The following is a 17,474-nucleotide window of genomic DNA, read 5'->3' on the forward strand; positions in this document are numbered from 1 at the left end:
TATTAGTATTTTTCAAGAGAACATGTCTTCCAAAGAACATATGCTTTCCAGAGCAGCCATTGATGAGCACTTGAAAGCAAAAAATGCACCTCCTTTTGATGACTTCCTGCATTCAGACTTGAAATGTCCAACCTTGCAATGAAACAGAGTTCATAGCATGTATCTTTGTACAAAATTGAAGATAACAGATTTTATATCCCATAATAACCACATGAATCTTAGTAAATAAGAGGAATGAATAATCTTTCCATTGTTGAATCGATTTCTAAAAAATCAATAATTGTGTGGAACTGAGAAAAAAATAATCAATTGACAGGTTCTGATACAGTTCCAACTGATGAATTGGAAAACCAAATGTCGCTATAAATGATGTTGGTGCTGCTAGCAAGAGCTGTCCATGAAGTTCAACAGTAAGTCCTCAACCGTACCTCTATCAGGCATCTTCCCTGCAGCACCATAGATTGGAGCAAGTCCTCCCTTAATTGGACCAGGATTTGCTTTTACCTAAGAAAAAGAAAAGAGGTGAAACAGCAATCAGCATTTTTTATTTTTATCTTTTGGACAAGTGCATATCAGTTCTTGTATGTGCAAAACACCAAATATACAACATGATTCATTGGTTCTTTACACCCTACAAAAATGGGGTATTATTCCCATCTCTTCCAGCCACAGGTTCATGAAGCACATCAAACCAGAGCAGAGACATGAGCCAGAAAAAGAAGAGTAATATCACAGATCACTTAACCAGTGCCCTAAAAGGCAGTAAAGCTGCAAAGCTTATGCATTGGGTCAGCTTAAGAGACACTTCAAGCCCTAAGCTTACAAGCTCATATGCCACAACATGGAAGTCGGGGTTATGTTCTTCATGTAATAGTCCAGAATAATGCCATCATCAGCTTAAGATATTATTTCAAGTTTATAAATTATAAATTTATCTAGGATAGTGCTTAAGTTTCCATAAAGAACAAATTTGAATTGTAACTTATTTAAAGTAATATGCACGTAGCTCATCAGCAGTGTCATTTTGGATCAGTTGCCAAAAAGTGACTTACAGTTTGCACAGATTCTCGCAAATCTCTGAGGAAGTCATCCACAACAGGTACATGTTGAAGGGTCACACAGATGTGAATGCTGAAACATTGGACATGGTAAAGAACTTAATTTTCTTGGCAAGTAAAACTATCAAGAAGATAAAAACCAACACTGGTTCCATATACAAGTATACAACAAGAGTACAAATTATTATAACCCAACAGCAGAAAGAGGAAAAAAAAAAAAAAGTCCCATGAATTAGGATCACCAAATTCAGGCTACATGTTATTGGCTACTCATAAAAATCTGTTCCTAGGCTGCGCTTTGCAAGGAACTTTTCTGACCACTTCGCCCATTTCTGCCATGTGGCCTGATCATTTGGTCCCTGACTATTGGATGGATGGAATCCCCAGAATAGGCCACATGTAAAAGATTTTGTGGTCTACCTCAAATTTATGACCCAACATGTAAAGAGTTTGTTCCCATGATATACCAACAGTCCAGATGCCTCAAAAAGAGTTGAAATTCAAAGATTTCATGAAGAGTGACAAGGGAACTATATGCTTTTTGCTGATGATACCAGTTTTGGTGGGGGCCAGAAAAGGCAAGGATAAATGCTAAACAAGAATTATGGAGATATGCTCTGGAATCAAAACGTTTTAAGATAAGCTAATGTTAAAAATAGGACTGAAAGTGGGGCGTGAGAAATGAAACAAAGACAGGTAGATACCTCAAAATGGAAAACTTTAGATACAAGGGTTCAATCACTAAAATAAAAAAGGTGAAATTGAGGATGACTTCGCACATGGAATTATAGGGTGGATAAAGTGAAGAGGTGCATTTAGAGTGTTACTTGATCGACAAAACCAATAGTGAAATATCGAGTTGAATTTCAGGCAGTAAAGAAACAACATATTAAATTACTGTAGCTGAGACAAGGATGCAGAGAATCGATGGATGAGTCATAAAACCAGAAAAATAACTAAAATAAGGAATAGCTCTGTCCCATGATAAGTTGAAAGGTAGTATTTGACTACCTCTTTTTTTTGGTAGATACAAAGACAACCTCTTAATGCGCCATAAAGATGAGTGCTATGATTCAAATTAAATGAGCTAAAAGAGCATGAGGACGGCCTAAAATGACTTTCGGAGAAGTGTGCAGAAAAGAAATGCATGGATTAGGCTTGAAATCAAATATGGCTTCCATGTAGCCAAAGTCCATTTGGGTATAAGGCTTAATTGAGTTGAGTTGTAAGGAAATGACATGTCGAATGGAATTCAATCCATGATTGGATGAGAATATGAAGAGCATGACCAAAAATTTTGGGTTTCAACAGATACCTAAACGTGGTAGAAAAGTGAAGGCCACAAAAAGGTTTCAGCTGAGGCACAGCCAAATCGACTAAACCAGCCAAAATAAGAGGTCACTGCATTATAAGTATTCTTGCAGCATATAAAACCTATAGTCTTAAATCGCCTCACAGGAAAAATGTGTACCTGTTAGGCTTCTGCAATGCATTCAAATGCCATCCTCTAGAAGACATCATGTCATTGACCTCAAATATGTCTACGCACTTTGACCCAAATGCTACAATTGTCATATCTGGCCTTCCAACAATAAAAAGGTCGGGAATCTCCTTTATTCTGCAAGCAAGCAATTTTTAAGAGTGGAAACTTGGAACACTATTGACTGTTTCAAGTGGAAAAATGCCTTACCCTTTCTGTATTCTCTTTGATGCTTCCATGATCTCTCTTGTATTCTCCAAATATCCTACAGAATAAAGAGATCCCATTACACATCATCCATGGCAGTTTGATAAAACAGAGAATAACAGTAGCAACAGCAGCAACAATAGGGACGAAAAACAAAGAAAGTGGATGATAGAAGGTAATCAAGAATAATTTTTTCTAAAAAGCACACAAGGATATTTGTGTTCATTCACCTTCTTGTCCTAGAGACACCATAGCTGCCCAAGCCCCTGCTATCAATCCCCCAGGTCTGCTTCCAGCAATGGATGGAGAAACATACAGCCCACCAGTCCATTCAGTTACTGTTACACAAAGAGCAGAAGAGGAATCTAATAAGTGAATTGAAAATCAATAAAATTGCTTGACACTGTACTGATCACAGGTTCAAAAACAAATTTAAAGAAAGATAGAGGCATAACTTCATAACCGACATATCTTTCTGGTTGTAAAAATAGTTAATGGTCTGGCCCAATAAACCCTGAGCCTGCCTGAGGACCACTCAATATTCCAGGGCCTGTGCTGGGTTTCAGCCTGCGGTCTGAGCTAGGGTTGGGAAATACAGGTCCAATGTTGGGCTGGGGCCTGGCCTACTACACATAGTAGAAGAAGAGTAGTTTATATGCATATATAGTATATGCACTTATATACATAGAGAATATTTATATAGTTCATGTGTACCTTTTTGTACATATATGTACATACACAGACCATTTGTTGGGTATCATATTTACATCAAGTATATACCTTTGATTTCGTACCAAGCAATGAATGTGTAAAGGGCGTACCCGATGCACGAGGCTCTCGCATGTTCGAGAACTACACAGCCTTACCCCGAGAATGTCGAGAGGCTGTTTTGTACACTGTAAAAATGTAAATGGCTACACTACAATGGAAGTGTGATGCCTGGGTTATTGCCTCTTTATCCCCCCCCCCCCCCCCCCACTATTTATGGGGGTTAGAACAGAAGCACAAACCTGGAAATGTCTGAAACTGGACCCAGTGCAGCCTGGCCAATGCTGAGGATATCACAACCCACCTTGAGGTTTTCTCTATACCCCAGGCAGGGCATGGGTTTTTGAAAACAGAGCCCGGCCCGGTCTTGTTGCTTCTCTAAACCCATCCTACAGAGAGGAGGGGCGGAGAGGTGAAGAGTAAAAGACGCAATCTGGTCACATTTGTTATCATAGCCCATCTCTAGGTATGCAAATTCTGTGTACCATAACACTGAGAGAAATTGGCTTGAATGAGATGAACCACAACCACGTGTTCTGATTCTGTGTACCATAGGTCCATAACACGAGAAATTGGCTCGAACAAGATGAATCACAACCATATGGTTTCTGAGAAGCAATGCTAGATGTGGCATTATTCTCGCGACAAAAAGCTGCTTACAGGATGTCTGTCTGGGAAGCCATTCAGAAATGGTCTCAGTGCCATTTCAGCTTCATCAGCCCCACCATGGAGTACTTCATCAGTTACTAAGTATATTCATAATACAGCTTCCAGAAAGCATCATCAGTTCAAAGTCCAGAATGGGTTCCCAGAAGCAAATCAAGTTGCTGCCTGCCTTCAAACTAGGTCTAAACCAGATCAGTCTAACTGTTGCGAGAGAGTGATCCCTCAAGAGGTATTTCACCTTTTATGGTAGAAGATATCTTCTGTTTCTTCTGCCTGTTGACCTTTCTTACTTCCGTCTAAAAGGAGGGGAAGAAAAAGAGAAGCAGGTCAAAGACACATTCAGTGGTGAATGAAAAATATTCAAACCAGCTACTGAGCTCCACGTGGCAGCAGTAGGTCAAAATAACACAGGCTAATGAGACCTGTTACATTCTCTGATTATACAGAATTCTTATGGCCAATGTTTGAGGGCTTAATCTCACTCTCAAAAACAACTATGTAACGCTGGCTATGGATGCCAAGGAGATCACCAACCATTTAAATGCCAGGCAATGGCCACATTTTTCCATCTGATCTCCAAGCCATTATGTCTGCTTTTTAAAGTCTGCAACATTTATATATGCCCCAAGATCAACCAAATGAAGTGACCCACATTTTGGCATTATTAGCCAAACAAAGGAGCCCAGCTAGACAGTTTATTTCTATTCCAAATTGGCTTCATTGGTATTGAACCAAAAAGTTTAAGTTAAAGTTCCATGGAAGGTGGAGTGGGTAAATAATTAACTGATTATATATTACTCAAACCACTATGAATACCCAAAATATTACAAAGACTAAGGAAATAACTGAACCAGTAATACAAAAAGCATAGAGCTAATACTTCTACTACCAAAAATTACTACTGTATTAATGTATAAAAGTAAGACAGAGGGCTTACCAGCAACAAATTGGTGCTGTTGAAGAAGTGCAGGAAAGAACCAACAAATAAGTTGCATGTCAAACATGGAAAGGAAAAGGATGAGTATCACAAGAGAAATGGCATGAAAAGAAAATATGAAGTAGAAATTTGGAGGCCCATGAATAAGGAAAGTTAATAACATAGAAGTGCAGTTCCAAAATATCTTTTTCTTCAATTTAAAGAGCCCAAAGAGAGACAAAGCTTCCACACTCCAACCCATTTATGGCTTCTACAGATCTAATTGCAATTAACTAGTACACCGTAGGAAGCTATCTGCCTGTATCCCATAGGAGCTGGCCAAAAAGCCCAAGAACACCATCACATATCTGTACCCTCCCTCCAGTAACCTCACTAGCTACTATGAATTAAGGCCATGGAGGTTAAGAGCAGGAAAGTGAGAACAAACAAGCAGTGATGGTGGAGAAAATCAAGCAAAGTTTGTGTCATCTTCTTAGTGTGTCTGCAAGACCTTGGAGCTGAGGTGGGAGAGAGAGGACCACTTCCTTCCTGATCCTCATATTTCACTCGACAAGAAAGAAAGGGTCATTTGACCTATTTGCCTCATCCATTGAAAGTCTAGAAGGGAGAGATCGAGGGCACTTCCTCATATTTGTTTCATTTAAAGTAATCATAACTCACTATCAAGGATGTCCTAGCCAAGAGGCTAAGCCATCACATACACTGTAAATCAATATGATGTAATCATGTCATCTAATCATGCATTACTATTGGATTTGAATTGAACTGTCAAGATCTAGATGACCATAAATTGATCCACCCATGATGTTCGGTCATAGAAAACTTGCAGGAACCATTCAGAGGTGGATCATAATCCTCAGAACACAAGATACATGTCCTATCGATGTTGTCCACATCCATTGTTAATTCAATATGTGTCACATCTAAACTTGATCACTTACATTCCATAATGTGGCATCTTCAATTTTTTTTTTCCATTTTCAGTCCTTCAATTTTTAGTTTCCCGCCTTCAATAAGGAACCCTTCTTCCCCAATGATAACATACCCCAACCAATTCCAGCAGATGCAATGACCCACCCACTCACCCCCACCCAAAAAAAAAATAAAAAATCAATTTTTATGCTGCCAAGGGTATCAAACCAATTGCATATAATGCATTTCATACACCCACCTTGATATTGCACTCACAGGGCAAAAGAAACCCAATTCAAATTGTTTGTGTCCAAAGGCAACAATCATACCATTTGTCAATTTACACCAACCGAAAAAAAAAGAAAAAAGATGGTACGCCAAAATTGTGATCACTCCAATTGAACAAGGAATTATTTCAAAATTTAAACAAAATCTAGAATTTACCTTTCTAAGTTCATGATTCCTGTACAGGACAATACTTGTTCCTTTGGGAGCCAAACCATATTTGTGCACATCCACAGATATTGACGTTACTCCTTTAACAGAAAAATCAAAAGGTCGAATTGGGTACCTGGAAATAGAGCCAAGAGAACATGTGCATGCACAAAAGGAAACCAAAGAGGTTAAAGTGCTGATGAAACGAGGGCAACAAATATTAGAGAAAAAACTTAAACTGGCCATAAGAGTAATGATTTGGTAATCCCTATAAGACGATAGAATACAAATTCAGAGTCAAGCAGGTCTACAGGTTCATTTAATAAATGAAAAGTTCAAAGAGATTAGAACTTGAAAATGCTTTATTGCAGAACTATGATCATTTCAAATTTGCCTGATATTGGACATCTAAAGTTAGTTCTATTGACTATATCGTCTCCTCCATGGCATGAAATTGGGTGAAACTTACCATGGTTAGCTTGCTTTGTGGGCTCAATAAATCTTGCAGGCCTTTCTTCAATAAAATCTCCATTTATCAAAGAAAAAGGGGAGAAAAAAAAAAGGATCAGGATCAAGTATGATTTCCTTTTAAGAGGTAATGATATGGCTCAAAATTTGGGCCCCAACACGTCGTAACTAAGAAACATTTCGAGCTATGGTAAATTTACCCACATTCACAACCAACATTCAACCAAGGAGCAGCCCAACTCCAATGAATCAAGTGGGGATTGGATCAGGTTCAGCAGAGTCTCATCAGCACCTGAGTCCAAGTTTTAAACCCCTGGCCACATGGAGATTATAACTAGAAATGGTGGAAACCTTCCCCTAGGTATGGGCTGTATGGCATCCAGAATCGCTGCCACATATACTAAAAGTATACATAACTTGTCTATGACACAGAAAAGTAAGTGGTTTATATGTGTTTTAAATATTGTAGGTATATACATGTAATATTCAATATACATTTTGATCCAAGACAAAGAAACAACCTGAAGTGAGTTATCACACACTTAACAAGCAAAGCCACCCAAGAGACAACAAGGAGGATGACCTAGAACTAATAACTGGAAGCTACATTTTCAACAGAACAAAGTGCCCTCACCCCAAAAAACAAAACTCTCTTAAAATACGGAAGTTCCTCACGTTGTTGGTACTATGATTCTGACATAGTACCAACAAATGTAGGAAATTAGGAGGGCATTGCCGAAGCATTGTCTATTCCTGCCACATCACAGTTGTTGGCAATCAGATTTCATTGAAATGTTTCCCAATTTGGAGGTTGAAATTTGTTTGAAAATACAATTCTATTCAAAGAACAGGGATGGATAGGGACCATCAAGAAATATTGGAAGAAATCCCACAAATGCTGGCAAATGTGGTTGAGATAGGCCATAATATTTGACAATGGCCTCTCTAGGAGTCCCAAGTACTTTTATAAATACTAATCCCCCCCTCAGTTGAAGATTCCAATCATATCCCTTCCGTTAGATAATCTCATTGTTAAGTGATGATGTCATCCTTCAAACATGTAATTTCATATCCAAATTACCCTCCTAACACGAAATAAGGTTTAAACCTCCTCCTCCATCGCGAATCCCCTTCTTCATCGCTGCAGCTTTGGTGTTTTCCGTCGCTGTGTTCCATCGCCAAGGAAGAAAAATCAAGTCATTAAAATCAAATACCAACAGAATCCTAGTTTCTAATCTTGGCGGTGACCATGGTTTTAAGTATCGGTGCGTATCGTGCCGTATCGGCCGATACGTATCCGTATCGGTAGGCATCGGCACGATACATACCGATACGCTACGGGGAATTTTGGGCCCCCTTTTACGTATCGCTGTATCGTGCGTATCGTACCGTACCGTATCGTATCGGTACCAATACGTACGATACTCTACGATACGAACTTTTGAAAATCTGGAAATTCCCGAGAGTATCGGTACGTATCGGTACCGTATCGGTATGTATCGACCGTATCGTACAGTATCGAGCCGTATCGTACTGTATCGGTACCGTATCGGTACGTATCGACTGAAAATATGAAAATTCCCGTGAATGTGCCTTTTATTGTTTGAAACAAACACTTCAAACTCTCACCAATAGTTTTCTATATTTCTCTTCTTTCTTCCCCTTTGATTCACACACCTTTTTGGATACTCAAATGGTAGATTGAAAGAAACATTGTCGAAGTGAATGGTTCAAAGAAGGAGAAAAACATAGTCCAAGAAGAACCTTGAACTTGAAAGTTGAAAATTTTGAATAGTAAGTTCTTGAATCTTTACTCACTTTTTTCAATTTTAACCTTAGATTTTCAAGTTTTTTTACAAATCTAAGGTTCATCATAGGGGTGTCAACCGGTCGGGTCGGTTCGGTTTCGATTGGGCTTAATCGGGCTTAAAGACTTTNGGTACGTATCGACTGAAAATATGAAAATTCCCGTGAATGTGCCTTTTATTGTTTGAACAAACACTTCAAACTCTCACCAATAGTTTTCTATATTTCTCTTCTTTCTTCCCCTTTGATTCACACACCTTTTTGGAGACTCAAATGGTAGATTGAAAGAAACATTGTCGAAGTGAATGGTTCAAAGAAGGAGAAAAACATAGTCCAAGAAGAACCTTGAACTTGAAAGTTGAAAATTTTGAATAGTAAGTTCTTGAATCTTTACTCACTTTTTTCAACTTTAACCTTAGATTTTCAAGTTTTTTTACAAATCTAAGGTTCATCATAGGGGTGTCAACCGGACGGGTCGGTTCGGTTTCGATCGGGCTTAATCGGGCTTAAAGACTTTCAAAGGCTACACCGTGTCCGCCCATTTAACTAATCGGACTTAGTTATTGAGGGCATGGTACACTTTATATTCGGTCGGTCGGCCTCGGGCTATAATCGGGCCACCTTAATCGGGCTTTAGTCGGGCCTTAATTGGGCTACGGACATGTTTAATGTTAAACGGGCTTTAACCGGTTTTTAAACGGACCCTCTTTAAAATGTGCTCTTATATTCTGGCCCACTCATGCAAACCCAAAAAAATGACAATAAATTAATAAATGATACCAACTATAACCATTATTTAAAATATGAACATGTTTTTACTTTTTAATTTTTTACTTTCTAATTTGGGGGGTAAAATAGGTATTCTACAATCATTAAAGGGTTGGGCTAGGCCAGTGCACAATAGGCCGGTCTCGATCGGGTGTTAAACGGTCGGTCTCGGTCTGGCGCCCGACGGTCCAAGTAGCAAAACCAAGACCGACCGTTTATAAACGGGCCGGGCTCAAGCCCGACCGTTTATAAACGGGCCGGGCTCAAGCCCGACACGTTTAATAAACGGTCCGGGCTCAAGCCCGACACGTTTAATAAACGGTCCGGGCTTAAGCTTGACACGTTTAATAAAAGGTCCGGGCTCAAGCCCGACATGTTTAATAAACAGTCCAGGCTGGACCGGTCTATAAACGGTCAGTCCCGATCGGTTTAGTCGGTTCGGGCCACGAATTGACACCACTAGTTCATCATACTTATAATCACATTTTGTGCATCATTATTACATGAAATCATTGGATTTATAAGGATTTCAAACTTTTTTCAAGAGAAAATGAGGGTTTCAATTTATTTCAAATTTCTTAGATCTACTCATGCTCAATGATTGAAAATGTTTAGATTTTTTATATGTTATGTAAAAACAAGTGTTCTACAACTTCCATGGAAAATTTTGATTTTTCTCAAAAAAATATATTTGTCTATCAATACCATACCCTCATCATTTTGAACATTTTCAACTCAATATATTTGTCTATCAATACGATACCCTCCACTTAAGTATTTATGCATTCTACATGTTATATATAACTTTTTTTAACTGTTTTTTTATGCAAAAGTGTATAAAAATGTGTTCCCTATCTATTTATGTGCGTATCTTTAGCGTATCTTAGCGTATCTCCGATACGATATGATACCCTCCGATACGTATCTTAATTTTGACCGACCGATACGGCGACCGATACCGATACTTTAATCCTTGGTCTCCTCATAGAAACGACTCACCTTGCACAATTTTGACACTATACTTGACATCTAGTGGAAGTTCTAACAAGAGGTTCAGATCTGGTTCCCCTGTTACCGCCAGACCTGAGTAGCTAGGACAACACAGCTCCTCTTGCTTCTTGTTTGAGGTGCTTATCTTTCGGATTCATAAGACCTTAGGGTTGGCAGCCTTAGTTTGGAGGTTCAGGCCAAACCGTGGCCTATCGATGGAGTTCCATCGATCTAAAGCTTCTCCTTTCGGCTGAGTTTCTATCGTTTTGTTTTCTGTCGTGACCTGAGGTTGAAGATGAACAACCTTTTATTTGCAAACAAACCCCTTCTTAGTAGGTTCGAGCCTATTAAGCCTACCACCCCTAAAGTACAGTTGAAGTCCCTGCCACTTTGCAGATCTGAATGACGCAACGGCACCTGGAACCACATAGTAAATATGTTCTATTTACTAGATCAAATGCTAGATCTTCTTTGGTTGTCAGGGCACTTATTGAATATTTGCTACTACACACATGCAAAACAATTAAAGGAGAATAAAATCACTTTTCTCAAATAATCACACAAAGGAATTTGAAGGCTATATATATTTATTTATTTATTAAGTTTAGGAGCCTTTGCTATTTCTATTTTGTCTTTGAATTAGGACCTAACCACTGAAAAGCATCCTAATAATGACTTAATATTGCTGTCGCTGGAAAATTCATAAAACTAACCCAAACATTAATAAATAGTCTGGACCATGCAATAACGGAATCAGACCAGGCTGAAACATGGGGGGACCATATGAAACAAAAAATGACTGAATGATCAAATTGTTGCAGAACGTTCAACTCCTCTTCAAGATAACCTGGTCATCTAGATCCACTGGTGGTTCCATTTGGGCCTGACTGAAGAGTCAACCCCCAATTCCATATATTATATCTTGCAGTGTACTGCATCACCATTATTAGTTTATCCATTCGAGGCTGTGATGGACTGATGAAAAATCTCTATGTAACAAGGATTTAAGGATCGGTATTGGAATGGGATTAACCAGGCAATACCTATCCGGATCATTCTAGATCATACCATCCAAAAAACAATTGGATTGTTCAAGTAGAAAAGGCCAAATAGTGTTAGTGGATTGGTTAATCAACTACATACAATGAATCAGATTGATACAGATCCAGATTGGACAAGCTGGCTAATCCAGTAGCAGTCCTTAAAACCATGCTTATTTAATGAACTGAATCGTGGGCTTCAGAAGTATCATGTGACATAATGGATTTTGAGTTTATGGAAGCTATTGTATTAAAGAGTGGAATGGTAAAATAGGAAGTGTGTAGTCGGCGCTAAGTAGTTGGGATAAGGTTTAGCGGGGAGAGTTGAAGTTTCTCAGCTTTCTAAGTTGTTAATGCTTCCTTCTCATTGTAATGGATTGTTTCTCATACTTATGGTGAGATTCACGTTTCTTCAAAATGATCTGTGAATTAAATTAGTATATTGATTTTCTATTTTTGTTAGGTTCCTCTGTTGCTATGTTTTTGGTCTATGGAACTTTTTAATCTCCGTAAGTGAAGCATGTATGTGAAGTAATAGAGATTTATCTTGTAAGCTGAATTTTTCTATTTTCCTCCTTCAGGTAGCTTGGGAGGTGCTACACATATTCAATTGTCAAACTTTCACTCTTTCTATGCTAGGACCCCATCTGGAAGTTTACAAATGTATCCAATAAGTTGGACCAGGCAGAAACAACTACGATTTGCAGGTTTGGTGCTGTCAAACAGATCTGAGAAGCCATTTTCCACAAGCTGCAAATCATCTTCTGAAACTAAAAGTATGTTCATTTTACAATCATCCAGATTGATGATGATTTTTTTTTTTAATGGAAACATTGTACTCCATCTACACATCGGTATTGCTGCCAAAAAGAAAAAAAAAAAAAAAAAAAAAAAAAAAAGGAACAGAAAAGGTCCACTCATCAATATTCTGAGAATAAATAGATTGTTTGCATGAGTTGTGTTTGGATCTCTTGATTTCTCCCTGAACTACCCAAAAGTACCAAGATTCAGGGTTCTGTTAGTGGAAGCCAAGTCCATAGTCCAAGGCATCTGAGGGTTTGGAGAACCTGTCCCTATGAGGGATACAAACTAAGAATCCCTTGGCTTTGGGACAATTAATCCATTTGACACACAAGTCAGTGGAAGATGCAGCAAGATGAAGCTAAGGTTGCACAGATTTTTTTGTATAAGTAACAGGTAAATTTATTAAAAATAAAGAAGAAAGGTGACCTTGCTCTGCAAGGGCCCTAGCCTTTTTAATCAGATGAAGATATCACCAAGATATCATGATTTCTTATCAGATGATCTCGATTTTCTCCTCTTTAATATAATATTCCTTATGATGTTCTTTATCTTCAGTTGGATCTTTGATCAATTCGTCTCCAATTCCGATCATGGGCTCCTGTTGAGGACCTTTGATTTCAAGGGATTCGTCGACCAACAACTCTCTTTTGGCTCTTCCACCTTATGCTCAATAAGTGAGATCAATTTGCCAAAGGAAGTTTCCATGCGACTGGATGTGACTTGCGATTGCCTCTGAAATTCGTTAAATTGTTGCTGAGAATTTTCAAGATCTGCTTCAACTTTTCGCAAATTCTTTTGCACGACTTGAAGTTGTTAGCGGACATCAAACAAGGCAGTAGGATCCATGGTTTCTAGGGTCAGGTTTGGATTTGATAACTATTGATGCTGTCTGAAGTTACCTAAAGATAGGTTTCCAAAACCAGCAAATAAAATAGTGTCGCAGACAAGGGATTTTCCAGATTTCAGGAGAAATCTAATAACATAAAATCAGAGAAACAGATGGCTCCGAAGTCTGGTTGAAGCCTCTATTAAAAGGACGGTATAGGCTGTTAAAATATGGTCCTGAGATCTTAACCACCTATCCTGTCCTATTAATAGATTGCTTGATCGACTTTGGAGCACGTATTTTGCTCTGATTTTGTGTTATTAGATTTCTTCTGAAATCTGGAAAATCCCTTGTCTGCGACCCTGTTTTCTTTGCTGGTTTCGGAAACCTTTCTTTAGGTAACTTCAGACTACAATTCAAAGACTTCTTATTGTACAAGAAAAACCACAGGTTTTAGTTTAGTTGGTTGGGTCACACTTCCACGGAAGTAGTTAAATTCCAACAAGTTAGTGAAACCTCGTTGATAATGTCTTCTCAAGATGTAAAGCTATATAATTGGGAGAATATTCATTTGCAAGAGGATCTGATAAAATAAAAGACCAACGTTTTCGCAATCTCTTTTGGAAGTAACCCCTCCTGAAGGAAAGGAAAGAAAAGAAAGTTCTCGGGAACAAACCACGGGTTTTAGTTTAGTTGGTGATTTCCACAGCTATTAAAGTAGTTAAATTCCAACAAGTTAGTGAAGCCTTGTTGATAATGTCTTCTCAAGTTGAAAAACTATATAATTGGGAGAATATTCATTTGCAACTTGCAAGAGGATCTGATAAATAGAAGTCCGACGTTTTCACAATCTCTTTTGGAAGTAACCTCTCCTGAAGAAAAGGAAAGAAAAGAAAGTTCTCAGAAACTTGCATCCATGCCTAGATTTCATTATGGTGCATGTTATATTAGATACCAATAGAATCCTTGCTTCCCATACTCATCTCTTCTTTCTCATTGTTTCATAGAGGTCGAACCTCAAAACTTGATTAAAAGACTGATTCCATATTCTGTTCTGTGAAGAGTAGAGGTTGTTTCTTCCCCAGTTTAGTTCTGGATAATTTCTTGAGCTTTTTGTTGAGGGAGCCTTGCAAACTTAGCAAGAAACATCCATGTTTTTGACATTTTAGAAATTCTCATGTGCTGGAACCTGTCATTGTTTTATGTTTAAATGTAAGTCATCTCTTTGTTCATCTATTTGTGTAACTGAATTGATGTCTGTTGTGGTTTATGATGAGAAACAGCTACCACTACTATACAGAAGGGTTCAGCAGAAAAGAAATCCAACAGCTTGAAAAGCCAAATCATCCCAAATTCATTTGAGGTGAGTAGCCCTTGATACCATTACTTCTGTAGGGTATCAACCCTGAACTGTTCCCTCTCCTGTTGATTCACCTGTGAAATTTTTTGTTGCATTTAAATTGATGATAGACTTATATAGTCACAAATCACAATGCATTTTAACTATATTAAGTTATGAATTATCATACAACGAAATCCTGGTGTGGGGCCATATTGGCGGTTTTATTTTTTGAACTATCGAGGGCATTACTGTTACCACTTCTCTTTGGGTCTCGTACTTGATGGTCAAAACTTGTTTTCTTAAAGTATCTTGGTGTCCTTTGAAAGCTTGCTTAACTATATTTTCAATGAGACCAAAATATTATGAATCCAAGCTTCTGTATCAAAATCGCAGTCAATTTGAATTAAAAGGTTTCAAACTGTGATATAATTACTATTTGGACTGAGGACCTGTAGATGGGTACATATATTCCATTATGTGGATGTCACACTTAATTGTGCCACATTAGTGAGACAGCTGAAATTTGGTGGACAGGCTGACCCCATTTAGTTGGGATAAGGCTGATTTGTGTTGTGGTAAGACCCCATGTCATGTTTCAGCCCAAACGGAATTTTCCACGTGGAAAAATGAAGCATTGAAAAATTCAGGACTCCAAGAGTGCCCATTGACCATGACTCGATGTGGGGGTTCTTGGACATACATGGGAGGGTAAATGATTGAAATAAAGCCCGAAATTTTGATACGTGGCTAATCTAGACCATTCCTTGCATAAGAATTCCCATCATCTTTCCACATGACACAATTATCGTGTGTTTTCTTCTACCAAAAAAAAAAAAACTATTGTGTGCTTTCCACATAAGGAAATGTGGGTAAGCCATCCACAGATCTTTTTTCCTTACCATTTTGGGAGAGTCTAATTAATTAGAAATTGACTTTTTTTTGGTTATTTTTCTTTGTTTAGGAAGGGTTCAAGCACTTATGTGCCTTGATAAAATGTAATGAGTCAAATTAGTACAGCCAAATTGGTACATTGTTTTTAGAAGTTGGAGTCCTAAGAAGACTTGGAGCTATTTCTACCTATAAAATTGACAGTAGGATCATTATTTGATCAATTATGCTGATGTCATTAAGATTGGTTACTGATAAAGATAACATGGGGCATTTTCTTGGGGAAATCTGGTTTAATTATTTGTTATTGCTAGTGCCGCTGGCCGTGAGGTGCTACCACTGGTTTTTATTAGTAATATTATTATAAGTTGGAGTCCTAACAAAATTTGGAGCTACTTTAATCTATAAAATAGACATGGGTTTGTTATTTGATCAATTATGCTATTGTCAATTTTCATTGGTTGCTGATTAGAAAACTTGGAGTCTTTTCTTGCTGGAATATCTGGTTTTAATTTTTTATTCTTACTATTTGATGCTGGCCAAGGGTTGCTACTGCTGGTTTTCTCACTTGTTGGGCATGCGAGAGTGCATAATTTTAATTGTTGAATTTCTGAATTTTCTTATGTTGTTTTGGGTTGATATCCTTCTTTTTTTTTCCTAATCCTATTGGGATCACCAATCAACATTTTGGATTGAATCTGTTCTGAATGTTCTAATTGTTAAAGCCTGGTTTTCAGCCTAAAAAAGTAGCCTGATTGCACTTCTTGGAAATACTATGGTGTTTGCAAATCTAATGAATATTGTAGGGCTAGATAATCCTATAACTACAACAACAAACCACAGTCTCATCCTGAGTGGAGCTTGTATAACTGGTTCTCCAAGCTAATGATTTTCCAGTTTTGCGTTCCTGCATTGCTGAAGAACCAGATCAATTGAATGACTTCTTGAATTGAGATACTTCTGTTCATACTTGAAAAAAATACTTTGACATACTAAAATTTCAACTATTTCAGCATTATTTCGAAATTTTTAGTTGTTTTCCAGTGGGGAAAGATCATTCTGGCATTTTCTGAACTTACTTTGGGCCCACTAATAGTGGAATTGATCATTGTCCTGCATCACAACACCCTGTCTAGTGGACATGTTACTTCAACCTTCAGTCAAAGGCATAGTTGTTAATGTTACTCATGACCTGGAGATTGGAGCCCTTCATTAGTTGTATATCACCTACTTAATTTCCAAGGCAGTAACTAACTATATATCAATGGAATAATTCAAAGCATGTAATGGGAATGGCAGCTATGCTCAAAATGTACTTGTTCTATTCTGGCTCAAACATTCTTGCCAATGTTAGTTAAAATTTAAACAGTAAATTGACTTCCTCTGTGTTCATACATTTTTCAACCCACTCGGTAAGAGCTTCAGGTTTCCTTTTTCTGTGTTATAGCTTCTTGCGTGAGACATATATGGTATAATTCCTGTTCTGGCATCAACAGTAATGCTTTTTACTCGAAGTTACATACGGTAAAAGATTTTGTTTTTATAACTTCTGATTAATTAAAAGTTTGATGTATTATTATCTCCATGATTTGTTTACAGGTGCAATCCTTGGTAACAACAATCTGTGATACCTCTTCTATTGCAGAATTTGAATTGAAAGTAAGCGGTTCTAGATTTAAAAGCTTTAAGAAAACAATTTTCATACCCTTTTCTCTTGTAAGGTGTAAACTGACATCCTTACCCAAAAAAAAAACTGACATTCCCCCCATTTCCCTTTCACTCTCTGTTGTGCCTAGCTTAGTGGATTCAGGCTCTATGTGACGAGGGATTTGTCTGGGAAAAGTGAACCTCCACCTCCGTCAAACTCAGTGCGAACCAGTTCTAGCATCACTGCAGAGACTCATGATTTAAATGGATCAGTTTCTACACCGTCGTTAGCCATCTCTAAATCAGTACCATCCTCAGGTGGAATACAGACCTTGCTTGATAAAGCTGTGGATGAAGGGTTGGTAATACTGCAATCTCCAAGAGTGAGCCCAAACTCCAAATATTACCTATTCACCACCCCCCCCCCCCCCC

The 17,474-nt window shown here is 38.0% G+C and overlaps 2 protein-coding genes across 3 annotated transcripts in view; one reads left to right on the plus strand and one right to left on the minus strand.

Moving 5' to 3' along the window:
• Positions 1–226: 226 nt before the first annotated feature.
• Positions 227–6,724, minus strand: LOC122092254 (sphingosine-1-phosphate lyase-like). The gene is made up of 7 exons (XM_042662587.1): positions 6,473–6,724; positions 5,117–5,132; positions 2,976–3,083; positions 2,749–2,803; positions 2,530–2,676; positions 1,053–1,131; positions 227–504 (listed from the first exon to the last, which is right to left on the minus strand). The coding sequence occupies exons 1-7, from the start codon at positions 6,707–6,709 to the stop codon at positions 382–384; spliced, it is 765 nt and encodes a 254-aa protein (XP_042518521.1). The 5' UTR covers positions 6,710–6,724; the 3' UTR covers positions 227–381.
• Positions 6,725–11,832: 5,108 nt separating this feature from the next.
• Positions 11,833–17,474, plus strand: part of LOC122090698 (biotin carboxyl carrier protein of acetyl-CoA carboxylase-like) — a 10,472-nt gene continuing 4,830 nt past the window's right edge. The window contains exons 1-5 of one of the 2 annotated variants that reach the window (XM_042660383.1): positions 11,833–11,930; positions 12,117–12,311; positions 14,449–14,528; positions 16,995–17,054; positions 17,192–17,425. In XM_042660383.1, the coding sequence (XP_042516317.1) occupies positions 12,197–12,311; positions 14,449–14,528; positions 16,995–17,054; positions 17,192–17,425 (489 nt within the window). In that variant the 5' untranslated portion in view covers positions 11,833–11,930; positions 12,117–12,196. Of the gene's footprint in view, positions 11,931–12,116; positions 12,312–14,448; positions 14,529–16,994; positions 17,055–17,191; positions 17,426–17,474 lie in introns of those variants that run through there. The other variant, XM_042660373.1, reaches the window with a different exon arrangement.

Source organism: Macadamia integrifolia, chromosome 2 (genome assembly GCF_013358625.1).
Source record: "Macadamia integrifolia cultivar HAES 741 chromosome 2, SCU_Mint_v3, whole genome shotgun sequence".
In the NCBI taxonomy this organism is placed as follows: Eukaryota; Viridiplantae; Streptophyta; class Magnoliopsida; order Proteales; family Proteaceae; genus Macadamia; species Macadamia integrifolia.

Coding starts and splice junctions, on each gene's coding strand:
- LOC122092254 (XM_042662587.1), bottom strand. CDS start 6,709: ATGGCCAGTTTAAGTTTTTTCTCTAATATTTGTTGCCCTCGTTTCATC. Junction 2,677..2,748: donor TCAAAGAGAATACAGAAAGG/GTAAGGCATTTT, acceptor GCTTGCTTGCAG/AATAAAGGAGATTCCCGACC. Junction 505..1,052: donor TGCGAGAATCTGTGCAAACT/GTAAGTCACTTT, acceptor TCTTTTTCTTAG/GTAAAAGCAAATCCTGGTCC.